This window comes from Peromyscus californicus, unplaced genomic scaffold (assembly GCF_007827085.1).
Source record: "Peromyscus californicus insignis strain IS unplaced genomic scaffold, ASM782708v3 Scaffold_16__1_contigs__length_79575227, whole genome shotgun sequence".
Taxonomy (NCBI): Eukaryota; Metazoa; Chordata; class Mammalia; order Rodentia; family Cricetidae; genus Peromyscus; species Peromyscus californicus.
Window position 1 is genome coordinate 14,742,037 of NW_026294458.1, and position 27,601 is coordinate 14,769,637.

The window sequence follows — 27,601 nt, forward strand, 5'->3', positions numbered from 1 at the left end:
CCATGTTCCCGGTTCCTTCTTCCTCTCCATACACGTGTTTCCTGCAGGCCTGCTCACTCTCTGTCCCTTTAATAAAACTCTTGTTAGCGGATTCTGTCGTGTTTCGTGGCATTTCCTTGCAGGGTAAGCACACAACGCAGTCGAAAAACTAACATTTTTGGTGCCGAAACCGAGCGGGCGCTTCCGGGCGCCCGGCGCCTGGCGCCTGGAAACCCGTAAGCCGGGGACTGCAACACTCTGCTCCGTACGCGACAGACCGCTCTCCATTTCGCCTGACCGCAAAAATTCCATGCAACACCGCTTTCTCCGATTGGTGAGTCCCCCCATTTTCGGCCAGTGTAAACGGTTTCCTGAATCTGTGAGAATGACCGTTGATCATCCGGCGCCTCACCAGTATTCTTGAGACCGGGGAACCCCCGACCACGGTCTTCATTGACTACGGTCGGCCCCTATCGCAGGCCTCAGATTTCTAGCCCTCTCCCACGTCTGCAGCCTGAGATATTTCTCGCGTTGGGACCACCGCCGATGGGTGCGTCCTGGGGGCCACGTGGGGCCGACACGTTCATCCGACTTGACTAAGCGGCAGATGCTGTCTGGATTCCCGGGGAATCCTTTCCTCACGTGGCAGGGGCCCCCGCTTCTGTGGCTGACGAGCCAAGGAGCGGCTTGTGCCCGGGATCCGTCCTTGGCCTTGGGGACGCCTGGGGCCTTGGCTCCGGATCACGTTTGTTTTTTTTCTTTTTTATTTTTTTCTGCCTCTCCGCTGCAGACATGGGAAACAAGGCTTCCAACCCTGTTAGTCCTTCCTCTCCGTTAGGCTGTCTTGTTGAAGCTTTAAAACCTCTCAGTTTAATGCCTTACATAAAGATTCCTAAGCTAACTCGTCTATGTTCTAAAAAATGGCCAAAGTATTCTTTAGAAAACAACAAAATGGCCGCCGAGCGGCTCCTTAGATCCCGATATTTTACGGGAGTTATCTAATTACTGTCAGCGCTCAGGCAGATGGAAAGAGTTGCCCTATGTTATAGCATTTTTCTTTCTCAGTGCTAAACTGTCTCTTCTGAATTCCTTCTCTCCTGCTCATATGCTCTTAGCTATGCCTAAACTGGAGGATTCTCTGACTCCGGAATCTCTGACTCTAGATCCTGCTAACGAACCTCCACCTATTCGACCTCCAGCTCCAACTCCTAGAAAACCGTTCCTTCCGCTCCCCTTCCAGATTCTTATTCTAAAGCTGCTCCTTCCTCGGCAGCGGCCGGTTCCAAAGGCCCTGCCCTAGCTCCAAACTTCACTCCTCCTACCACCCGCTCTCGGGCTGCTAAACTGCCGGATTCCAGCCATCCAAAACCTTCCACTGTTCTCCCTTTGCGAGAGGTGGCTGGTGTGGATGGACTGATTAAAGTTCATGTTCCATTCTCTCTAGCAGAACTCTCTCAGATAGAAAGTAAGCTGGGTTCTTATACTTCTAATTCTGCTGCCTTTATTAAACAGTTTCAATATATAACTCAATCTTATAGTCTCACCTTTCATGATATATTCATGATACTTTCTAATAACTTACTTCCTGAGGAGCGCAGGCGGGTTTGGGAGCAGGCTAGGATTCATGCAGACGAAATTCATCAAACTAACCTCTCACACCCTCCAGGAGCTGAGGCGGTTCCTGACCGAGAGCCACACTGGGATTATAACACCCAGGGTGGCTGTCTAGCCAGAGATAGGTTTATTACCTGTCTCCTGACAGGTCTCCGTAAGGCTGCCCTAAAACCAGTAAACTATGAGAAACTAAAAATGGTTATTCAAGATAAAGATGAAAATCCGTCTCATTTTCTAGAGCGGCTCACCAAGGCTCTACTTCAGTTCACTAGCTTAGACCCAGAGAGCCCTGAGGGCAGGCAGCTGCTAATGACCCACTTTGTCTCACAGAGCTTCCCTGACATTAGGGATAAACTTAAACGTTTGGAGAACGGCCCTCTAACTCCACAGGCAGATATGCTGGCGATAGCATTTAAGGTGTACCATGGGAGAGATGAAAAAGCCCATAAAAGGAGCTGCCAGATGCTGGCAAGCACTGTCCGACCGGCTCCCCGAAAGCCGTCTGGTCCCTGTTTCAAATGTGGGAGAGAAGGCCATTGGGCCCGGGCTTGCACCGCCGGCCCACGAAGGGCATCAACAAAGCCTTGTCCAAACTGTTACCAAAAGGGTCACTGGTCAGCTGACTGTCCTAACGTCCCAAGTGACGTAGGAACGCCAGATGAAGACCACCCTTCAGCTGACTTTGTAGGCTTGGCTTACAGCGAGGACTGACGCTGCCCGGTTTCCGCCCCGGCCACTCCCATCTCACACAGGGAACCTAGGGTAACTATAAAGGTCAATGGGCGCCCCATCTCGTTCCTTTTGGACACCGGAGCTACCTACTCTGTCCTGAGAGAGTTTTGGGGGCCCACCTCTCCTGCTCGTCTCCCTATTGTCGGGGTTGGGGGACAGCCTTATCTACCTCATCAGACACCACCACTCAATTGCATTTTCAGAGGCATCCCTCTCACACACACGTTCTTAGTGGTGCCAAGCTGCCCTGTACCTTTAATGGGGAGGGATCTTCTAGCTAAGGTAGGAGCGTCCATTTCTTTCGCTCCACACATTCGCTCCATCCCAGACGCGCCAGCAGCTCCTTTACTTTTACTTCTAGCCATTCACTCTTCTGACTCTAACAATTCTTTTCCCCTACCAGCCTCTCAGGTAGACCCAAAAGTCTGGGATACCCAGAACCCTTCTATTGCTAGACACCATCAGCCTGTTATTATCCAGCTACAAGATCCTGCAAGGTATATCACCCAAGCTCAGTATCCTCTCTCACTCCAGAGCCTGAGAGGACTTAAGCCTATCATTTCTGACCTTCTCAGGAAAAAGCTGCTTCGCCTAACCTCTTCACCTTTTAACACTCCCATTCTTGCAGTTAAAAAGTCTAACGGAACCTACCGCCTGGTTCAAGACCTCCGGCTCATTAACTCTGCAGTGGTCCCTCTCCATCCTGTAGTGCCTAACCCGTATACTCTCCTGTCCACTATCCCTTCAGGAACCTCTCACTTCTCAGTTCTAGATCTCAAAGACGCCTTCTTTTCTATCCCTCTCAGTCCTCAGTCTCAAAATATCTTTGCTTTTACCTGGACTGACCCTGACACCCACCGGTCCACACAGCTGACCTGGACTGTTCTGCCACAGGGATTCAGAGACAGTCCACACCTGTTTGGTCAGGCTCTGGCCTCTGACCTGCTTTCTCTGTCTCTCCCTGGCTCTAAACTAATACAGTATGTAGATGATATTTTACTCTGTAGCCCATCCTTACAGGTTAGCCAAACTAACACCTCTGCTCTCCTAAATTTCTTATCCAGCCGGGGTTACAGGGTATCTCCTTCTAAAGTTCAGCTGTCAACTCCCCAGGTCACCTATTTAGGCCTATCCATTACTCCAACTCACAAGGCTATTACTGTAGACAGAAAGCGTCTAATCCAGTCCCTCACAGTCCCTTCTACTAAACAGGAGATTCTGTCTTTCCTAGGAATAGCGGGTTTTGTACGGTCCTGGGTTCCATCTTTTTCTCTCCTTGCTCGCCCCTTATACGAGGCAGCTCAGGGCTCACCGCACAAGCCCCTCCTTCATCCTGTCACTAAACCTTTCCAAAGGCTCCAGCAGGCTCTTCTTCAGGCTCCAGCGCTCCATCTCCCAGACTTAACCCGTCCCTTTTCCCTCTATGTAGCAGAGAAAGAGGGATTTGCCCTGGGAACTCTAGGGCATCAGCTGGGACCCTCCTTTGCACCTGTAGCCTATCTGTCAAAGAAGCTAGACCTTACCAGTCAAGGCTGGGCACCTTGCATCCGTGCCTTAGCAGCTGCAGAGCTCCTTATTCGGGAATCAAAGAAGCTAAGTTTTGGGTCATCTATTACTGTTTTCTCTCACCATAATCTGTCCCATCTTTTAACTTATAAAGGCTTACAAACTTTACCTCCTTCCCGAGTTCTTTCTCTCCAGGTGGCATTACTAGAGGATGCGACCCTTACTTTCCGGACCTGTCCACCTCTCAATATTTCAAGCCTCCTTCCTCAACCTAACGCTGACTATTCTCCTTCTCATTCCTGCACTGAAACTTTAGAAGAGCTGCTACCTCACCCTTCACACATACAGGAGGGCACATTGCCTCAGGCTACTTATACTTGGTACACAGATGGCAGCTCCTTCTTATATGAAGGGACCCGGAAAGCGGGTTATGCCATAGTGTCAGATACTGAGATAGTAGAGGCACAGGCATTACCCACACACACCACCAACCAACAGGCTGAGCTGATAGCTCTCACTCGTGCCTTCCAATTGGCACAGGGACAATCTTTAAATGTTTACACAGACTCCAAATATGCTTTTCATATTCTCCTGTCCCACGCTGCTATTTGGAGGGAGCGTGGCCTTCTCACAACAAAAGGGGGATCCATATCTAACTCAGGCCAAATAATGGCCATGCTGGAGGCTTCCCACCTCCCCAGAGCTATAGGAATTGTCCACTGCCGGTCTCATCAGACGGATAGCTCCATCATCTCTAGGGGAAACAACCGGGCTGACCAGGCAGCCAGGACAGCGGCCCTCCAGGGCCAAGTCTCACCTCACCCACCACAGGGAATCCATACAGTACAGCCTACACCCTCACAGGGAACTCCAGACATTAGACAAATTCTGTCCTATCTACACCAGCTCTTTCATCCTAATAATCTTGCTCTGTCTCAATTCGTAAAAGCTCACCTGCAGCCCACCTCTGAGGATTTACAGTTCTTAAGAACTATTACTGCTTCTTGTGAGATCTGCCAAAAAACAGATCCCAATACCAAGTACAGGAGTCAGCCTTTTCCCACCCACCAGGCTAGAGGTTCCCTTCCAGGGAGTGACTGGCAGCTCGATTTTACCCATATGCCCACCGTCAGGAAAGTTAAGTATCTCCTCGTGATGGTGGACTCATTTTCAAATTGGGTGGAGGCATATCCGGTTTCTAATAAGCGGGCTCAGACAGTTGCAGACCTCCTTCTCCGAGAAATTATTCCTCGGTTTGGAGTCCCTGCTTCTCTCCAGTCTGACAATGGCCCAGAATTTACTTCTCAGATTTCTCAGACACTAGCTAAGGCGTTAAATATTCCCTGGAATTTCCATATCCCATACCGTCCTCAATCCTCAGGTAAGGTGGAGCGTACCAACCGGTCTTTAAAAACTATTTTTACTAAGATGTCACAGGAACTTCATCTCGACTGGGTAAGATTATTGCCTCTAGCTCTCCTCAGGCTCAGGGCTCTTCCTAAAAAGCCTCTTTCAATTTCTCCGTTTGAACTAATGTATGGAAGGCCAGTTCTAACACCAGGTCTTTTATCCAAACCTCCAACTATTCCAGATAGCCTGTTAACTCCTCTTTTATGTCACCTAAGGTCTATTCTATGGAGCTACGCAGACTGTTCATTACCTCAGCCGTGTGACAATAATTGTCCACCTCCAATACAGATTGGGGATCAGGTCCTTCTTTTCCCTCCAGGCCAGCGCCCTTTACCCCTTTCCCCTAAGTGGCAGGGACCCTTCAAGGTAATTCTTGTGACTCCTACAGCTGCTAAACTCGAAGGCTTTCCTCACTGGGTCCACCTGTCTCATCTAAAACCTTTTATCTCACCTCCATCCCAGAAAAATCTCTCTTCATATACAGTGAAACAAACAGGGCCTCTCACTCTCAAGCTCCAGAGGACACCAGGATCCACTGCCTTGTCACCAATTCCAGAGGAATAAGGTATCACCCCTTCATTTCCCAACCAGGGCCACACAGAGCCGGAGGCAAAAAGGACCATCAAAAATATCCAGGCGGTAAGGAATAACGTAATGCAATAATCTATCATTGTTCAATACTCAGCACCTGATCACCTGCGTTTCCTAAATGCTAACCTAATAAGGGAAACAGGTGCCTTAAATAAACTACCTCTAATAAGGCTTGTCTCAGATAGAGATCAAACAAAGTACTAAGTCCAGATCTACCTCAGGTAAATATCACATGTCTCTATCTGGACAGGCCAGATCTACCTCAGACAAATGCCAACTCCAAAATAAAATAATAATGATTCTTTCTCTCTAAGCCTTTTCTATGTCAACAGTATCTTGTCAAACAGAAGGTTCCCAGCCACAGCACGGATGGACAGCCACAGAACGAGGGGACGGCAGAACTTCATTCCAGGACCTGCCCACCACCATCCCAGGACTTCACAAGATATCCTCTCATCCCCCTGCTCCCCAAGAGCCAACCAACGCCCACTATTCAGCTGGAAGCAGTCTTTGAGAGAAACGTCGCCCCCATACCCAGCCAACCACAATTTTTTCTTTTTTAAAAAGAAAGAGTCAGGAATGAAAGGTTTACAACAAGCCCCCACGGTCAGGCGTGTCTGCCTATGCCTGGCGGATACTTCCGCCTGGCTAGGTCCAGGTCCAGATAGCCATTTCCGGGTCAGGGCATCTCGCGGGACCAAGATCCATGACGTCCCACTAGCCACGTAAGCGCGCAACGTGGCCATGTGATCTACGCGCTTGCGTGTAGTAGTGACGCTGATCTGTCCACGCCCAGCCTTTAAAATCCGGCGCCATGTTCCCGGTTCCTTCTTCCTCTCCATACACGTGTTTCCCACAGGCCTGCTCACTCTCTGTCCCTTTAATAAAACTCTTGTTAGCGGATTCTGTCGTGTTTCGTGGCATTTCCTTGCAGGGTAATCCCACAACGCAGTCGAAAAACTAACATCATGTCATCTGCAAACAGCAATGCTTTGACTTCTTTCTTTCCAATTTGTATCTTCTTTTTCTCCTCTAGTTGTCTTATTTGTGGAGTGCAGGTTTTTGAAGTATGACCTAGTGATTCTTTGGATTTCCTCAGTGTCTGTTGTTATGTCCCCTTTTTCACTTGTGATTTTGTTAATTTGGATATTCTCTGTCTTTTAGTTTGGATAAGGGCTTGTCTACCTTGCTGCTTTTCTCAAAGAACCAACTCTTTGTTTCACTGATTCTTTGTTTTTTGTTTGTTTGTTTGTTTTTTTAAAGATTTATTTATTGTGTATACAGTGTTCTGTATGCATCTATGGCTTCAAACCAGAAGAGGGCACCAGATCTCATTGCAGATGGTTGTGAGCCACCATGTGGTTGCTGGGAATCGAACTCAGGACCTCTGGAAGAGCAGCCAGTGCTCTTAACCACTGAGCCATCTCTCCAGCCCTCATTGATTCTTTGTATTGTTCTCTTCATTTTTCTTTTGTTGATTTCATCCCTCAGTTTGATTTTTTCCTGCCCATCTACTCCTCTTGGGTGTGTTTGCTGCTTTTTGTTCTAGAGCTTTCAGGTGAGCTGTTAAGTTGCTAGTATGAGTTCTCTCCAGTTTCTTTATGTAGGCACTTAGTGCTATGAACTTGCCTCTTAGCACCACTTTCATTGAATCCCATAAATTTGAATATGTTGTGTGTTCGTTTTCATTTAATTCTAGGAAGGTTTTGTGTTTTTTGTTTTGTTTTGTTTTGTTTGTTTTTGCAAGAAAGGGTTTCTCTTTGTAGCCCTGGTTGTCCTGGAATGCTCTTTGTACACCTGGCTGGCCTCAAACTCACAGATCTGCCTGCCTCTGCCTCCCAAGTGCTGGGATCAGAGGCATGTGCCACCACCGCTGGTGAATTCTAGGAAGTTTTTTATTCCTCTATTTTTGCCTTGACGCAGTAGTCGTTCATTAGGGAATTCTTTAGTTTCCATGAGTTTATAGGCTTTCTGTTGTTTCTGTTAGTGTTGAAATTCCAGCTTTAATTCATGATGGTCTGATAGGATGCTGGGTGTTATTTCAATTTTCTTGTATCTGTTGAGACTTGCTTTGTGCCTGAGTATGTGGTCAATTTTGGAGAATATTCCATGAGGTGCTGAGAAGATATATTCTTTTGTGTTTCAGTGAAATGTTCTGTAGATATCTGTTAGGTTCATTTGATTCATAACATCTCTTAGCTCCATTATTTCTCTGTTCAGTTTTTGTCTGGATGACCTGTCCATTGGTGAGAGTGGGGTATTAAAGTTTTCCCCTATTAATGTGTGATATAAGCTTTAGTAATGTTTCTTTTACAAATGTGGGTGCCCTTGTGTTTGGGGCATAGATGTTAAGAATTGAAATGTGATCTTGCTGGATTTTTCCTTTGATGAGTATGAAATGTCCTTCTCCATCTCTTTTGATAAATTTTGTTTTGAAGTCTATTTTGTTAGATAATAGAATAGCTATACCATCTTGCTTCTTGGGCCTATTTGCTTGGAAAATCTTTTTTTAATCCTTTACTCTGAAGTAATGTTTATCTTTGATGTTGAGGTGTGTTTCTTGTATGCAACAGAAGGATGGATCCTGTTTTCATATCCATTCTTTTAGCCTGTGTCTTTTTACTGGGGAATTGAGACCATTTATATTGTCCTAGAGTATAAAAAAAAATGATTCCTCATATAAAAAGTATACACTGACTTCCAAGTAGAGACATACAAGAACAGCAGACTTTGGCATATTGAAGCAAAGTGTGTGACTATATAAATAATAATAATAATAATAATAATAATAATAATATTAAAACTACCGAGCTCAGTGGCTGTGCCTGCTGTAATCCCAGATTGAGACAGAAGGATGTCTGTGAGTTCAAGGCCAGCCTGTACTACAGAATGAGACTCCAAGGAGAAAGGGGAGAAGGCGAACAATTCATTCCAAGTGTGGGGCAGAAAATGAATGAGATGAATTTTAGGACAGCTTGTTTTGCATCTGTAGTAAGAAAAGAATGGAATAAACTAAATGCCCACAAATAGGGTTGAAGTAACAAAATCGGGCCCTGTTTGTCATGGATATCGTGTATTGGCTGAAAGAAATTCAAGCGGTGTATGGGGCAGTGCCTGGAGCAGAGCAGGGCTCTGCATCTAGACCCGTGACCTTGAGCAGGTGACTTTGCTCCCCCCCATGACCCAATTTCCTCATGTAAAATAGGAACAATAGAGGCTGGAGAGATGACTCAGTGGTGAAGAGCACACAATGCTTTTGCAGAGGACCTGAGTTGAGATCCCACATGAGGCGGCTCACAACCACCTGTAACTCCAGTTCCAGGGAATCAGACACCCTTTTCTGGACTCTGAGGGCAACTGCATTTAAGGTGATACACATAAACTCACACAAGCACACACATATAAACATAAATTTAGAAAAAGAAAAAGAAAATTGAAAAATCTAAAATCAGAACAATAACCATACCCAACTTATCAGGTTGTTCTACAATATCTGAAAATGAGATAGATATGTTAGTAAAATTCCTCACACACCCACAGTAACAGATAAGAAAATATAGTAAGTATGGTTAACTAGTGGCTAGCTCTGCCCTCTGATCTCCAGGCAAGCTTTATTTGTCAGAACACAAACAAAATATCATACACTTCCCCCCCCTTTTTTTTTAAAGATTTATTTATTTATTATGTATACAGCATGTATGACTGCAAGCCAGAAGAGGGTACTAGATCTCATTACAGATGGTTGTGAGCCACCATGTGGTTGCTGGGAATTGAACTCAGGACCTCTGGAAGAGCAGTTAGTGCTCTCAACCTCTGAGCCATCTTGCCAGTCCCCACACTTACCCCTTTTTGTCTAAACTAAAAACCAAAGGTTTTAACTAACAGAAAAACTATATACAATAAGTAAAATAACTATATATAAATATATACAGGCAATAATTACATTAACAATGTCTAGTCCATTAGCATTTGACAGAATTAGAGAAAATACTACATTATCCATTCTATCTTGGTGAGTCCAAAGTGTTGTAATTCACTTTCTATCCTAACTTTCATTACCAACCCAAAACTATCCTTTTATGTCTCTCAACCTTATACACTTTACACCTCTTTTATGAATGTCTTTTCTGAATTTGCTAAAAAGAAAAAAAAAGTCTTCAACTCCATCAGAGATCCGAGAAGGAAAAACTATTACCTGAGTAAACAGAAAGTGTAGAGCAAACAACTTCCAAAAATAAGAAATGACAGGAACACAGAAACAGCTAGCTTCCTGGACCATCACCCAAGGTTCCTCTGCAATGTTGGGGCATCCATCTTCAGCCTACAGGTCTAGAATATCTGACAAACTTATCTGTGAAGCAGGATTTTTGAAGGACTGTCCCACCTTGTCTTGGCAAAGTTCTGTAGTCATTTTCTTTTCTCTCCTGCTTGTCTCCTACTAGTTAAACAGTAGTTGAGGCAAGGGCACTTTCTTGCCCAGTGGCTAACTTTTGCCACAAAGAAAGTAAGCTCTATTTGGAGTTTCTTTGATGCCCATTATCTTCTCTGAAGTAGATCAGTGCTGCCAGGAGTAGACATGTCTCATTGTCATTAAAAAAAAAAAAAAGATCTTAAATGCCATATTCTTAGTTCTTAGATCTCTGAAGTGTTTGAAGACCACCTGTCTATCTATAATATATCTCTATTTGGCCTTTAAAACATACCTAACATGACTACAAGTTTGATTGTAATAGGTGACTAACTACTAACCTGATTTCTTTATTATTCTAAATAGTTTATAATAATAACTGTAAAGGACTAGAAATTTACATTACATTGTTAAATGAGCTGTATAGGTACAATACCTTGAACAAGCATAGGAACATATGTACAGTATGTTCAAACCAAAATAACCTTAAATTTGTATCAATATATACAAATCCATATCAATGTAAACTATTTAAAACTAGTAGTTGCTTTTTTGTTTGAAAGTAGATTTAATAATCTACCTTTTTATCCCATCTTTTCTATAACATATATACAGTATAACAAAAATAACCTCAAATTTGTATCAATATACAAAAATCTAAGCCAATATAAAATATTTAAAACCAGTAATTGCTTTTTTGATCGAAAAATAGATTCAATAGGGCTGGAGAGATGGCTCAGAGGTAAAGAGCACCGACTGCTCTTCCAGAGGTCCTGAGTTCAATTCCCAGCAACCACATGGTGACTCACAACCATCTGTAATGAGATCTGGCGCCCTCTTCTGTATACATAATAAATAAATAAATCTTTTAAAAAAAATAAAAATAGATTCAATAATCTACCTTTTTATCCTATGTCTATATCCCCCCTTTTCCTTTTTAGAACAACATCCTGAATCTAATCTCCTTTGTTCAGCTCTTTTCCTGGCCATTACCAATAACAACTTGTAACCAACCCTCCTAAACAGAATTCCAGGCCAATCTGAGCTATATAGCAAGACCTTGATCCAAATTTGGCAAGTAGTGAAAGAGCGATTACCCATCAATGGAGGGAAGCAGGAACTAGACTATAAATACGGTTGGATTTGTGTGGTGGTTTGAAAAAGACTACCACCACCACCACCACCACCACCACCACCACCACCACGCTCATGTATTTGGTCACCAGGCGGTGGTGCTGTGTGGGAAGGTTATGGAAATTTCAGGCTCTGATCCTGGCTGGAGGAAGCATGTCACTGGTGATGTGAGAGTTTATGGCAGTGGTGGTTTAAATGAGAATCCCGCCCCCAGTAGGCTCAGATGTTTGAGTACTCGGTCCCTGGTTGGGGGCACTGATGTGTAGGCTTGGGTGCAGCCTTACTGGAAGTACGTCACTGGGAGTGATCTTTGAGTGATCACGCCGGTCCTGATGCTCCTTCTCTGTTTGGTGTTTGTGGTTCAAGATGTGAGCTCTCTGCCGCCAGTTCCTGCTGCCATGCCTGCTGTTTGCTACCATAGTTCTTTGCAACGACAGACTCTTCTCCCTCAGGAACCAATAAAAAGGCAAATAAACCCTTCCTTCTGTAAGTTGGCTTGGTCATGGTTTTGTAAAACTGGCAGGCTTTGGCAAGTTGGAGCCCAGAAGCCCCATAGCAGGTGAGAAAGACAGCCATGCACACACAGCCTGTGGTGGTCACGGCAAGTGGGAGCAGCGGGAAAGACATAACACGGAGGCAGCACTCGCGTGAAAAGTTTTATTATTAAAGGGGGAAGGAAGAGGGGGCTGGAGAGATGGCTCAGAGGTTAAGAGCACTGGCTGCTCTTCCAGAGGTCCTGAGTTCAATTCCCAGCACCCACATGGTGGCTCACAGCCATCCGTAATAAGATCTGGTGCCCTCTTCTGGCCTGCAGGGACACACGCAGTATGCATAATAAATAAATCTTAAAAAAAAAAAAAGGGGGGGGAGAAGGAGGAAGGGAGAGAGAGGAGAGAGAGAGGTGAACACCTCATGGGAATAGAGGGTGGGGGAGGAGTTTTCTTTTAAAGGGGACTTTGTGAAGGATGATGTTGTCAGGGTGCTGGGTGGGTCAGGCGTCTGAAATGCTAACACATGGTATTTTTGTTAGTGGTGTTTTTTTTGTTGGTGTTGTTTTTTTTTCCGAGACAAGGTTTCTCCGTAGTCTTTTCTGTCCTGAAACTTACTCTTACAGAAAAACCCTGTTTCAAAAAAACCAAACCAGGGCTGGAGAGATGGCTCAGTGGTTAAGAGCACAGGCTGTTCTTCCAGAGGTCCTGAGTTCAATTCCCAGCAACCACATGGTTCACAACCATTGTAATGAGATCTGGCGCTTTCTTCTGGCATGCATGCAGAACACAGTATACATAATAAATAAATCTTAAAAAAAAAAAAAAAAAACCAAACCAAAGAAAAAAGGAAAAAAAAAGAAAACTAACACAATAACCTTTCCTCTTCCAGTCTACTCTCTGTTTCCTGTGTATGGTTGACATGTGATCTCTTATCATCTTGATCTGGCTTCCTGATGCCGTCCATGTCTTCCTCACCACTGTGGACTCTCCTTCTGGAACCCTAAGCCAAAATAAACTTTCTTCTGTAAGCTGCTTCGGGTCATGGTGTTTCATCACAACAACAAAAAGCAAGTGATAGAGGTAGCGAATTAGAAACCTGTATAAAAATGTTTAACACTCTTTTTTCCTTTGTGTTACACATAGGGACGAAACGCCACCAAGTCTCTTTTATGCATCTGGTGACCTGTGGTGTAAATGTGTCACAGTGCTGGTGACTGAAAACACACCCAGGGCTATAAGCCTATTTAATACATCCCTGGGCCAGAGGCTGACACAGACCTGTAAACCAGTTGTCAGCTGGGTGACGTTTGGGCGGCTGGGGGTGGGGGGTGGGGTTGGCTCTTACCGGGCTGCAAAACTTCAATGTACACGATGCCCTCTGGATCACTGGGTTGTTTCTAGTTCAGAAAGATGGAAACTTTCACCACAAAGTCCAGCTGGCATTCTCTGATCCCTTCAAACCCCTCTATAAATGTGCGGACTGACAGAATAGCGCCCCTCTCCTTGTACACAGCATGCAGCATGGCCAGCTGTGCCCGGCCTCGGCACCTGCCCCATAGAGTGCATCCTCCTGTGCATGCTTGGGCCGTGCATGCCTGCACTGCTGCGTTGGCTGTGCTGACTTCATAAACTATTGCTGCTGGGGGAGAGGGACCTGCTCCGAGTACTATGATGAACAACTCCATTTTTATCATTTTTTTTTTTTTTTTGTTTTTCGAGACAGGGTTTCTCTGTGTAGCTTTGCGCCTTTTCCTGGAACTCACTTGGTAGCCCAGGCTAGCCTCGAACTCACAGAGATCCACCTGGCTCTGCCTCCCGAGTGCTGGGATTAAAGGCGTGTGCCACCACCGCCCGGCTCATTTTTATCATTTTTATGTGTGTGTGGGTCGGGATTCCTCCTTGGATACCAGAAGAGGGTGTTGACGCCTTGGAGCTGGAGTTACAGGTCATTGTGAGCCACCAGACTCGGGTGCTGGGAACTTATCTTGGGTGGGTCCTCTGTAACAGCCCCAAGTGTGTGTATCTGCTGAGTCATCTCTCCAGCCTTCCCCAGTTTTGTTTATAACAGTGGTTCTCTGCCTGTGGGTTGAGACCCCTTGGGGGCAGAGGTCAAACAACCCCTTCAGGGGTTCGCCTGAGACCATCGGAAAACACAGATATTGACATTAAGACTCATAACAGTAGCCAAGTTATAATTATGAAGTAGCAATGAAAATAATTTTATGGTTCAGTCACCACAACATGAGGAACTGTATTAAAGGGTCGCAGCGTTAGGAAGGTTGAGAACCACTGGTTTATAATAACAAAACCCTGAAACAACCTCAATGGTGATCGGGGAAGAAAAGATGGTAGTGTATCGGTATGATGGGGTAAATGATTTAACAGCTCTAAGTGTTCTATGAATAACTCACAAGACTGTGTATGTTACAGGATGGCATCAGCAGCATTATGGCACATGCACACACACAGTCATGTCACTTACTGATGGGGACATGCTGATTTCATCATTGTGTGGCTGTTATAAGGTGTAATTGTACAAACCTAAATGGTATCACCTACTACAAACCATAGCTATATACTATAGCTCATTACTCCTAAGCTACCAACTTATTCAGCCTGTTACAGTATGGTACTTACCTCTGGAGTACAGTGGTAAACATTCGTGTATCTAAATGTATCTAAACACAGGACAGTAAAAATTCTAGTGAAGGGAGTGTCTCAACTCTCCTGTAATCTTCGGGGCCACCATTACGTATGTGGTCATTTTGTGGCTCGTGGCTATGCACACACGTGGCGGTTTGGTAAAGCACAAAACCAAACCCTGCTTTATGGGGTCATTCCTGTGTGGAAAATGCACAAAGCCAGATACAATAATGACAAGTGTCACACTCTGGAGCGGGGAGGGAGGACTGGGATTGCAAGCTGGGCAGGGTGGGTAGCGCAGGCTGCAACTGCATCAGCAGTCCTTTGCTTCCGGTGATCACAGCTGAGCAGGGCCACTCTTTTTACGCTTCTGCCTGTTTCAACAGTGTCGGGGATTTAAAAGGGCTGGGAGAGTGCTTGCCTGGCGTGTGTGCTGCCCTGGGTTCAGTCCCTGCAATACACACGCTTAATTATTTAAATTGTGTGTGAGTGTGTGCTTATGTGTGTGCATCTGTGCAGCTGTATGAGTGCCACAGCACGCGGCTGGAGGGCGGAGGGCAGCTCTCAGGAATCACTCCTACTACCCTGAGGGATCCAGGGACGAATGGAGGTTGTGGGGTCTGAATGCAAGCTCGTCTCTCCATTCAGCCATCTTGCCAGCCTCTATACACTTAAACGAACAGTCAAAGACTAAATGTGACAGAAAAAAAACAAAAACAAAAACAAAAAAACAAGCAAGTATTTGCAGTGTGTGTTGAGGGAGGTGTCCCCGTGGGAACTAAGCCCGGAAGTGGCGGAGGAATCCCAAGGAGGCAACAAAATGGGTTGAAACTTGCCTAGAAGACAGAAAACAACCTGGTGGTATTTTGAACATTTGGGACGTGAACATCACCTGCAATTAGAAAAATAGAAACCAGGGCTGGAGAGATGACTCAGTACTTAATAATACTGGTTCCTGCAGAGAACCCAGGCTCGATTCTGAGCATATCCATAGTGGCTCGCAACCACTCCCAGGGGATTTGACTCCCTTGTCTGATCTCCTTGGGAACCAGAAATGCACATAGTATACAAACATACATGCAGGTAAAATGCACACACAACATAAATATATATATATATATATATATATATATATATATACACACACACACACATCTATATATACATGTGTGTATGTATATATTTACACACACACACATCTATTTGGACGCCTAGGTGAGAAATAAATTACTATAAATTTAGTAGGTTGTTAAGAAGAATAAAACTTCACTGAGCAAAATTGGTCAACGGCTGTTAACAAATTTGCATTTCCAAATTCACTCTGCATGTTGACCCATGTTTAAATTCTATTTTCCCTTGGAGGTTTTCTCAAATGACACCTCCTTCATGAGGTCACTGGGATTGAATCCCGGCCTCACTCCAACATCCCTGTCACACAGCATTCCTCCTGGAGTCCCCTGGGCCCCTCATTTTCTGTCTATCCAATGTTACAACTGCTTAGACAGGCCTTGACTTCCTTGGTGGATTGCCAGATCCTGCAGACACTGGCTCCTTTGCCTTCGCCTGCCTGAAGGTGTGGTGCTCATGGTGCTTGGTAAGACTATGAACAGAGAGACCTTGCTGAGGAGAGAAACAGATAACGAAGTGGATACCTGGTCCAGCCTGAAGCGTGCAGGATGTTTGTCCTAACCAGCGGTTCCACTGTGCTGTCTGTGGCTGTGATGAACACTGTGAGCAATAGCACCTCGGGGCAGAAAGGGTTTATTTCAGCTTTCAGGTAAAGTCCATCCCTGGCAGAAGCCAGGGCAAGGAGCTCAAGGCAGGAACCTGGAAGCAGAAACTGAAGCAGGGACCTGAGGAATGCTGCTTACTGGCTTGCTCTTTCCGGATTTCTCAGCTTGAGTTCATATACCGCTGAGAACCATTGGTCCAGGGACGGCACCACCCAGAGTGAGCTGGGTCCTCCTGCATCAATTAGCAGTGAGGAAGATGCCCTACAGACATGCCCATTGGCCCATCTGATGGAGGCAATGCTCCACCTGAGGGCCCCTCTTCCCGGGTCTGTCAGGTTGACACCTGAAGCTAATTCTGGCAGCCATGTGCACTGTCTGGGTGTGCTGTGCAAATCTGCCATCTCAGATTCTCTCCTCTAGACTCATGTGCTCTATCAGTTTCTGTCGCCGGGCTCAGCCACAACCCCAAGATGCTGATGCTGTTCCAAGGAGATGCTTTCAGAAGCACTGTGGGAAAATCATGCCTGCAGTTCCCCCCCAGGAGCTGGATTCATGCTCAGCTCCAGGTCCAGGGCATATGGCTGGGTGGGGATCAGGAGCCCAGAATCAGGATTCCACACAAGAAGGCTAAGGGTACAAAGAGTCAGGCTGCTGAGGGTTGGTCTGGACCAGCAGGAAGTCTGGCTGGAATTTAAGGTTGTTACATCAGTGAGTAAAAATAAAATGAAAATGGAATGCCTTCTCACCCCACTTTCATCGGTGTGGCTGTTACAAACAAAAACAAAAACAAACCAACAGAAAACAGCAAGTGTGCTCCAGGATGCAGAGAAATTTGAATCTCTTGAGCACTGCTGAAGAATTGTGCAGCCACTTTAGAAAACCTCATGGCAGTTCTTCAAAAAGTTAAATATAGATTTCCATATAGTGCAGCCACTCCACTTCTGGGAAACATCAGGAAGAGTCAAAAGCAGAGTCTTAAAGTAGCATCTGCACCCCAGCACAGCAGCATCTGCACCCCAGCACAGTGGCATCTGTACCCCAGCACAGTAGGATCTGCACCCCAGCACAGTGGCATCTGCACCTCAGCACAGTGGCATCTGCACCCCAGCACAGCAGCATCTGCACCCCAGCACAGTAGGATCTGCACCCCAGCACAGTAGAATCTGCACCCCAGGGCAGTAGGATCTGCACTCCAGCACAGTAGCATCTGTACCCCAGCACAGCAGCATCTGCACCCCAGCACAGCAGGATCTGCACCCCAGCACAGCAGCATCTGCACCCCAGCACAGCAGCAACTGCACCCCAGCACAGCAGCATCTGCACCCCAGCACAGCAGCAACTGCACCCCAGGGCAGTAGCATCTGCACCCCAGCACAGCAGCATCTGCACCCCAGCAGAGTAGCATCTGCACCCCAGGGCAGTAGGATCTGCACCCCAGGGCAGCAGCATCTGCACCCCAGCACAGCAGCATCTGCACCCCCAGCACAGCAGCATCTGCACCCCAGCGCAGCAGGATCTGCACCCCAGGGCAGTAGGATCTGCACCCCAGGGCAGTAAGATCTGCACCCCAGCACAGTAGTGTTATCCACGATGAGCAAAGGGGGAAGCACCCCATGTCCAAGGGGGTGAATGAAGATGAAAACGTGGTAAGCATAATGGAGTATTATTCAGTCCTACCGGAAGGAAGGCTGGGGGCCTCTGTCAGTCAAGTACTGGTCTCCAGAACACACACAGGAATGCCAGGCATGGTGGCCTGTCTGTAATCCTAGTGCTGGGGACAGAGACAGCAGGAGCCCTAGGGCTTGCTAGCCAGCTAAGTGTAGGTTCCAGGCCAATGAGAGACCCTGTCACTCAGGAGCTGGACAGGCTTCCTCAGAATGATACCTGGGGTGGTCCTCTGGCCTACACACACACACACACACACACACACACACACACACACACACACACACATTTATTTACAGAGAAGGAAATTCTAACACATCCCATAAGAACATAAACCCTGGAGACTTTATGCTATGTGAAATAAGTCAGTCAACAAAGGACAGAGGCTCTATGATTCCATTTATATAAAGCATTTTAGATGAATCAAAAATCATAAAGTAAAATGCCAGGGATCATAGGCTGGGAGAAGTGAAGAGTTTTCTTTAATTTCTCTATTTTTCTTTGCTTTCAATTCTGCAAGATGAAAGAAAGAGTTCAGGAGATGGAGGGTGGTGGTGACTATACACATTATGAATATACTTAATGTCACTGACCTGTATGGCCAAAAGGGATTAAGACACTAAATTGCATGTTTCATGTACTTTATCACAAGGAAAAAAAATGAAAAAAAAATACAGGATGATAAGGCTAGAGAGATGGCTCATTGGTTAAGAGCATTGGCTTCTCTTTCATAGGACCTAGGTTGGATTCTGAGCAGGACATGGTGGTTCACAATCACCTGTAATTCCAGTTCAGGAGATCCTACGCCCTCTTCTGGCCTCAGAGGGCACTGCACACAAGTCATGCACAGACACATGGAGACAAAATACCAGTACACATTTTAAAATGTAATAATCTTTTTTTTTTTTGAGACAGGCTATGTTTACATACATATATATGTATGTAAAATTTATTTATTTATTCTTATTTTATGTGCGTTGGTGTTTTGCCTGCATGTATACGTGTGAGGGTATTAGATCTTAGAGTTACAGACAGTTGTCAGCTGCCATGTGGGTGCTGGGAGTTGAACCCAGATGCTCTTACTGCCTGAGCTACCACTCTAGCCCCTTGAGGCAGGTTTTACAGGCCATCCTGGAACTCACTCTGTAGATCAGGCTGGCCTTGTACTCAGAGATCTCTCTGCCCAGAGTGCTGGGATTAAAAGGCATGTACCACCCACAACCGCCCGGCTAAAAAGTAATAAATCTTTTTTAAAGAAATCATACAGGGGGGGCTGGAGAGATGGCTCAGCGGTTAAGAGCACTGGCTGCTCTTCCAGAGGTCCTGAGTTCAATTCCCAGCAACCAAATGGTGGCTCACAACCATCTGTAATGAGATATGGCACCCTCTTCTGGCATGCAGGCAGAACACTGTATACATAATAAATAAATAAAGGAATGAATGAATAAATTAAAAAAAAGAAATCATACAGGATGACCAATGAAGTTTAAATTTCAGACAAATAACAAAATTCTTCAGCATCATTTTATCTCATGCAACACTGGGGACATACTTGTATTAAAATATTACTTACATATCTGGAATTTCCTTGGGCATTGCCTAATCGTCTGGCAGCCCAGACATAGGTCAGGGTTTTTTGTTTGTTTGTTTTTTTGTTTGTTTGTTTTATTTTGTTTTGTTTTTACACAGACCAGAGCATGCCTCCTGGGTGGGGGATATGTTCTATTCCCACTTGCCTCTCCAGCCTGGTGTCACCTCCATGTGGGTTGGTCACCTCGCCACCACTGGGTGCTCTGACAGCACTTGCCTCCTAAGACACTCACTGACTGACATGCCTGCCTGTGCCTTGGATAGAAAGTGACTAAGCTTTAGTCAGAGAATCTGGTATCAAACATAGCCTGTGGAATTTAAAGCTGGGTGGCTTTAGTAACTCAGCCTCTGTAGGCCTCAGTTTCCCCCTATAAAATGTGAATGCCACTAAGAGGCTGTGATAAATGAGAACATGTATGTAAAGCACATAGTAGGTGCCCAGAAATATGACATGCAGTGGCTTTACAGAGCTAGGATGCAGGGACCTGATGCAAAAACCAGCAATGCCTTCTGTGCTCCAGGGAGGTGCTATTGGGTGGATGAAGGAGTCAAGTAAGGACATGCACTCTGTAGTGACTCTCTGGCTCCTAGTGGTCCATCCTTGCTGTTAGCCATGGTTCTGGTGGAGACAGAAGACGTTTTCCAATGCCAGCCTCTGACGGTCTAAAAGAGGAATGTAAGGGAAACAAGGTCTTAAATACTTTTGTGCTTTGCCATAGCCAGTGTATGGGTCCTCACGAGCAGGATGGCACAGAAAAGCCTTTCAACTCATGGGGCTCCCTGAGTGACAGACGTAGCAGTAGGGGTGACAGCCAGGGCTGACCAGGAAACCAGAGAACACACATAGGCTCGAGGTGCCCCCCACACCCAGCTCCCTCTTCCAACTCAAGGCAGCCTTCTTGCCTCAGTGTCCTTTGGGCTGGCATAAGCCACCACACCTAGCCATTTGATGTGTTTCAGATTTTCTAAATACGCTATTATTTATATAGCCAGATTTTGAAGGGGGGAGCCTGTTTTAGTGTCTCTCACCTAACAATCCCACCCCCAACCCATCTCCTCCCCAGTCTTAGAGCACAGTGGCCTCCTAGATACTATGAATCTGCTCCCACTCCCATGACCATAGCTGTTTGGACTAACTGGGGACAAGTTCCCTGTCTTGGACACTTAGCCTATCATACTCCAATCTCACCCTGGGTTGAATTATTTCATAGGATAATAATTATTTAGTGTGCGTATGGTGGGGGCTGGATGTAGGGAGAGGGAGAGAGCTCACTCAACATGGTGTATGTTTGGAGATCAGAGAACAGCTAGTGGGGGTTGTTTCCTTTCCATTGTGAGGATTCTGGGAATTGAACTCGGGTCCTTGAGCTTGGCAGCAAGCACCTTTATCCATGGACCCATCTTGCTTCCTCAGCCTGCTGATTTCTTGAATGGAGGAGAGAGGTATGTAAGTATTATGTCCATAAGAAAGGGATCGAGGTATGAACAACACAGTTACCCTTAGGGGTAACTGCTATACCAGAGGTAGCTTTCCATTGCTGAGTTCAAGACTCATATGAAGTCCAAATGCATTCCTGGCATTGGTTTTGTTTTAAGACATGTGTCCTAGGCTGGCCTCAAAATTGCCTTATAGCTGAGGATAACCCTGATCTCCGGACCCTGCTGCCACCACACCCAGTTTTGTGGTGCTTGGGATTGAACCCAGAATTTCATGTATGCTAGGTAAGCACTCTGCCCACTGAGCTACATTCCTACCTTCCAGGCCTTTAACTTTTAATGTTTTTTTTTTTTTTTTCTTTTCAGTTTGCTTCATGGGGTAATAGAATTGCAGGAAAGCAGGTTAAAATTAGACCCAATGGGGTCACAGATGAACACTGACCTTGGGCAACATCATGTTAGCCTCTGGATCCCAGTTTATTATTCTCCAAAGCAATGGTTAAAGCTCTGACTTCTATGGTCCTTATGAGTAAAATTTATGATTTTTTCTGTTCTATCTCTGTAATTACCTCTATTTACTTAAATTACTTCCAACTCAATTGTTTTTTAAAAATATTTTTAAAACCGGGCAGTGGCAGTAGTGGTGTATACCTTTAATCCCAGCACTTGGGAGGCAGAGGCAGGTGGATCTCTGTGAGTTTGAGGCCAGCCTGAGAAAGGCACAAAGCTACAACAGAGAAATCCTGTCTTGAAAAACCAAAAAAGAAAGAAAAAAGAAAAACCAAACCAAACCAACCACCACCACCACCAGTAAAAATTCCTATTCTTAACTATTCTTAATTTTAGAAACAAATAAGTTGCATCTTGTATTTAAAGATACAATTTGCTCACTTCATTCCCATGGTTGGCTTCTAGTATTGACTACTTAGAATAGCTCAGAATCACTAAGGAGAAGTTCAGTAGATGCTCTCTCTGCCTGACACTATCCTAAACAGATCAGTGTCCACGAACCCGAACACCCTCTTTTAAAGTGCTCAGCTTGAGCTGGCAAGATGGCCCAACCTGTCAAGTCATGTGCCACCAAGCCTGATGACCTGAGATTGATCCCCAGAAGCCACCTAGAGGAAAAGACACAACGGACTGCTGAAAGTTGTCTCCTGACCTCCACATGTGTGTGTGGCACTTGCATGTACTCGCACACACAATAAATAAACGTAAAAGAACCCAGCACTGTCTCCCACCTCACTGTGTCCATCAGGGGAATGGGCACAGAGCCACCAAATACCCTGTCCAAGTAGTAACTAGTTTGCACCGGGGTTTGGATACTAACGGCCTTCATTTCAGAACCCACATCCTTAACCACTACACCATGTATTTTTCAAACACTGGACTACAGTACTGCAACCCAGCAAGAGACCTCCCACCAACTCTACGTCACCCCTAAAACCATCGTGGTCTTTGTTTTAGTAAATCTCCAAATCTGGCATCAAAGTTCCCTCCAGAGAATAAGTAAAATTGATTAAAAACAAAAAAACAAAAAAACTTACCTCTGGGCTGTCACAGCAGAGTGTCACAAACTGGTAACAACAATGCCATTGCCTCACTATTCTGAAAGATAAAATCCCAGATCAGGTGCCAGCTGGGCTGACACCTCCTGAGGGCTAGGAAAAGGAGCCTGTTCTAGGTTCTCCCCCTAGTTTCTGGGGGTGTCTTGGTTTGTCGGTCACCCAGCCCATGTCTTCATCTTCCTAAGGCATTCATCTGTGCTCACGTCTTGCCTAAGTGTCTCCATTTCTAAGGACAATAGCTGTAAGCCTCTCGAGGCACATGGGTGAAGCGCCCCTCCCCACCCCCTCCACCCCTCCCCACCCCCCACCCCCCCCCCCCCACCCCCCGCACCAGGACCTCCAACTGCCAAGTTCCACCCACAGAACACTCTAACTGCCCTAAAGGCTGACCATGCCCCCACCCTTCAGAGTAAAAAGCCCAAGCTCTGGACTTGAAATCCTACCAATCCCCACCCTGGGAAGTTTCACCCTGAAAAGGTCCACCCCCACCCCCAAGAAACTCTATACAAGCCCCACCTTCTGCCCAGTTCCCTGCTGTTTCTCGCTTGAGCAGAGGCAAACACCTTCTTGGTTTTTTCCCTCCCAAATAAATGTGTGGGGTTTGTTGTGTGGTGTGACTATGTGGTAGTCCTTGGCTCCCGACTGCCAGGATACCTTTCCATCTGAGCTGTAATGCTTACATTAGCCATTGTAGATTAGGGACCTCTTCTAACCCAGGATTGCCTCATCTAAATTAATTGCATCAGAAATGACCCTGTTTTCGAAAGGATACATTCTGAAGTACCTGAGAGTTAAGAATTTAACGTAGGATCTTCTGAGTTTGAGGCCAGCCTGGTCTACAGAGGGAGTTCCAGGACAGCCAGGGCTACACAGAGAAACATTGTTTCGAAAAACAAAACCAAAATAAACAACAACAACAAAACCAAAAAGAATTTAACATGTGAGCTGGAGAGAGAGCTCAGCAGTTAAGAGTACTTGCTGCTCTTGCAGAGGCTTCCTAGTACCACACGGCGAGTCACAGACACCTGTGATTAGCGCCAATGCTCTCTTCTGACCTCTGTGGGTTCCTGCACACATGTGGTACACACACACACACACACACACAATGAAATATTTTAAAATTTTAACATATGACATAATTCAACCTATACCATTAGGTTTATTTCTTTCCTATAGCAATTTTCTTTCTTTCTTCCCTTTTTTTTTTTGTTTTGTTTTGTTTGTTTTTCAAGACAGGGTTTCTCTGTGTAGCTTTGGTGCCTGCGCCACCACTGCCCGGCTCCAATAGCAGTTTTCAATAAGTAATTCCTCTTTCATCAAACAAGTGGAATCTTGCTTCTAAGATAGACCAACAACAGCCGCAGCTTCTGAGCTTTGGTTTAGCACCCAAATTTTATTGCCACCACTTCAAGAAGGACCAACTACAAGGTCTCTGGAAAAAAAAAAATCCAAATCAGGGCCGGGCGGTGGTGGCACACGCCTTTAATCTCAGCGCTCAGGAGGCAGAGCCAGGCGGATCTCTGTGAGTTCAAGACCAGCCTGGTCTACAGAGTGAGTTCCGGGACAGGCACCAAAACTACACAGAGAAACCCTGTCTCAGAAAAAAAAAAAATCAGAATACTGACATCTAGGTTAGTCAAGGTGGCACATGACATTAACCCCACAGTTGAGAGGCAGAGGCAAGCAGACCTCCATAAGTTCCAGGACAGCCAGGGCTATGTAGAGAAAATATTGACATCTAAATGATACATGAGATGCGGCGGTTACTCACGTGGACTCTGCCAGCCACTTGCTCTCAGTAAGGCAAGGCTTTTTCTTTTTCTGCTTTCTCTTTTTGGTTTATCAAGACAGGGTTTCTGACTGTCCTGGGACTCACTCTGTTGACTGGGATGGCCTTGAACTCAGAGATCCACCTGCTATCTGAGTGCTGGGATTAAGGGTGTATGACACCACAGCCAGGCAAGGCTTTTTCTTTTTTTTTTTTTTTTTTTTTTTTTTTTAGCCAAAGGACAGACTTTATTAGCTCCTGAGCTCTAATTCTCCTTCTCCTGTACAGTTTTGGTTCCACGTAGTCGCCCAGTCCGGCGGGCAGCAATGAGACCCACTTTGCGCCCAGCAGGGGCATCTCTTCGGATAGTGGAGGGTTTGCCAATGTGCTGGTGGTTACCACCTCCAAAGGGATGCTCCACAGGATTCATGGCCACACCCCGGACACGTGGCCAGCAGTTCCTCTTTGCCTTGTACTTGTGGTAGGCACGGCCAGCCTTTAAGATAGGTTTGTCAATTCTGCCCCCACCGGCCACAACACCAACAACAGCTCTGTTGGCTGAGGAAATGACCTTCTTGGACCCTGAAGGGAGCTTCACTCGCGTCTTCTTGGTCTCTGGGTTGTGGGAGATGACTGTGGCATAGTTGCCAGAAGCTCGTGCCAGCTTGCCCCTGTCCCCCGGCTTCTCCTCCAGACAACACACGATAGTACCCTCGGGCATGGTGCCCACGGGCAAAACATTGCCGATGTTCAGCTGGGCCTTCTTGCCGCAGTACACAAACTGCCCAGTGTGGATTCCCTCCGCGGCGATGAACAGCTCCGTCCGCTTCTTAAATCGGTAGGGATCACGAAAGACCACTTTCGCGAGGGGAGCGCCGCGACCAGGGTCATGGATGATGTCCTTCACGATGCCCTTAATATAGCCGTGCCGCTCGGCGAAGTCCACAGCACGCAGGCGCGCGGCGCCCTTACGGTGTTTCACGTGCGCGCGGAACACAGAACCCGCACCTTTCCGCTGCCCTCGGATCACACGGCCCATGGCGGCGAGTCTGGGGCTTTTTCTTTTTTAAATAATTTATTTTTATTTTATGTACATTGGGGTTTTGCCTGCATGTATGTCTGTGTGAGGGTGTCAGAAGTCCTGGAACAGGAGGTAAAGACAGCTGTGAGCGACCATGTGGATGCTGGGAATTGAACCCAGATCCTCTGGAAGAGCAGCCAGTGCTCTTAATCACTGAGCCATCGAATCCATCCCCAGCTTTTTTTTTTTTTAATTTTACTGCATTTATTTATTAGTCTGTGTGTATGTGACTGAGCCATGGGGATCCTGCAGAGGTCAGAGGACAACTTGTAGGAACTGGTTCTCTCTTCTTACCGTGCGGCCCCAAGGTTCACACTCAGGTGGTCAGGCTTGGCAGTAAGTACCTTCACCCCCTGAGCCATCTCATCAGCCTCTTTTTTATTTACTTTAAATGTTGAACAAGAAATGTTTAAATGGCCAGGCAGTGGTGGCGCACACCTTTAATCCCAGCACTTGGTAGGCAGAGCTAGGTAGATCTCTGTGTTCAAGGATACAGCCAGCATTGGAGACACACGCCTTTAATCTCAATCCCAACCATACAAGACCTGGAAGTCTCTACAGACAGACCGTGACTAGGAGGTCATGTGGCTGGGTTTACAACCAATGAGAAGGCAGAACAGAAACTCTATAAAAAAAAGACAGACACAGGAAGTAGGTCTCTTTTGGAGAGGTAGGACCACCGCGATAGTGAAGGGTAAGGTGTTTAGCTCTTAGCTGTTGCTCTGACCTCTTGGCTTTCATCTCTGTATTGGCTCTGTGTTTCTTATTTAATAAGACGGTTGGTTACATCTACACACCTCCCTCACAAAAAGAAAGAAAAGAAAAAAGAAGATTTAATGATACCATGACTACACACGTGTGATCAGCCAGCACAGGTTAAACACATGGGGCTGGAGAGATGGTTGTTGGGTAAGTGCATTTAGTGCTCTTACAGAGCACCCACATGGTGGCTCACAACCATGTGTAATTCCAGTTCCAGGGATCCAGTGGCCTCTTCTGGTCTCCTCAGGCACCAGGTATGCACACGGTGCACATACATGTATGCAAGCAAAACTACTCATATACATAAAATAAATCTACAAACGCGAGGAAACCCACATGTGCACCCACCCATACCTGCTCAGAGCGCTGAGAATGAGTGAGTGGCTGTGAGTGCTCAGCTCTAAATGGAACATCCGTATCATCCTCCAGCTCAGCCCAAGGCGTAAGGAACACTGCAGGAGAGGGGGAGAAGAGGGAGGCTGGAGATAGCCTAGGGCTTAAGAGCACTCACAGATGCTTTCCCAGGGCTGGATTCAATTCCCAGCACCCTCACTGCAGCTCCCGACTGCAACCCCAGTCCAGGGGATACAGTGCCCTCTTCTGGCCTATCGCAGAAACTCGGAACACAGACGATGCACAGATACACCTACAGACAAAATACTCATGCACATAAAAATTAACAAAAATTAAGAGAGGAAACACTGTCGAGGTGGAGAGCTGTGAAATGCTGTCATCGGAACCAGGCATGGCTGCTGCGTTCACGGACTCACGCAGCTGTTGTACCTGCCCCAAATCAAGTCGGCAGAGGTGAGGAAGGGCTCGCTGATGGCTCTCGGGGGAGGAAGAGTCGTCTTTTTTTTTTTTTTTTGGTTTTTTTTTTTGTTGTTGTTGTTTTTTTTTTTGTTTTGTTTTGTTTTGTTTTTCGAGACAGGGTTTCTCTGTGTAGCTTTGCGCCTTTCCTGGAACTCACTTGGTAGCCCAAGCTGGCCTCGAACTCACAGAGATCCGCCTGGCTCTGCCTCCCGAGTGCTGGGATTAAAGACGTGCGCCACCACCGCCCGGCTGTTTTTTGTTTTTTAATTTGGGGTGTGATCACTGGTAAATTGACCATGATGTGGTGGAGGGCCCCATGCCCATGCTTATAGAGGCAGGACTCGGTGGGAGAAGAAAGGAGGAGTAGAGGGAGGTGGAAGGGGAAGCAGCAGCAGCTGGATGGTAGTGACGCACACCTTTAATCCCAGCCCTCGGGAGGCAGAGGCAGGCGGATCTCTGTGAGTTCAAGGCCAGCCTGTATACATTGTGAGGTTCCAGGACAGCCAGACTACATAGACCCTGTCTTAACAAAAACACCAGAGGACATGAAGTTAGGAAGAGGAATGTACTGGGGACACTTTGGGGGAAAACTGGAGGGGGGAGCAAGGGATGGATATGATAAAAATGTATTGTATACATGAATGACATTTCAAAAAAGAATAGTAAAGAATAAGCA

The 27,601-nt window shown here is 46.2% G+C and overlaps 1 protein-coding gene across 1 annotated transcript; it reads right to left on the reverse strand.

Moving 5' to 3' along the window:
- Positions 1–24,495: 24,495 nt before the first annotated feature.
- On the reverse strand, positions 24,496–25,341 carry LOC128111489 (60S ribosomal protein L8). The gene has a single exon (XM_052739747.1). The coding sequence runs from the start codon at positions 25,306–25,308 to the stop codon at positions 24,535–24,537; it is 774 nt and encodes a 257-aa protein (XP_052595707.1). The 5' UTR covers positions 25,309–25,341; the 3' UTR covers positions 24,496–24,534.
- Positions 25,342–27,601: the final 2,260 nt, after the last annotated feature.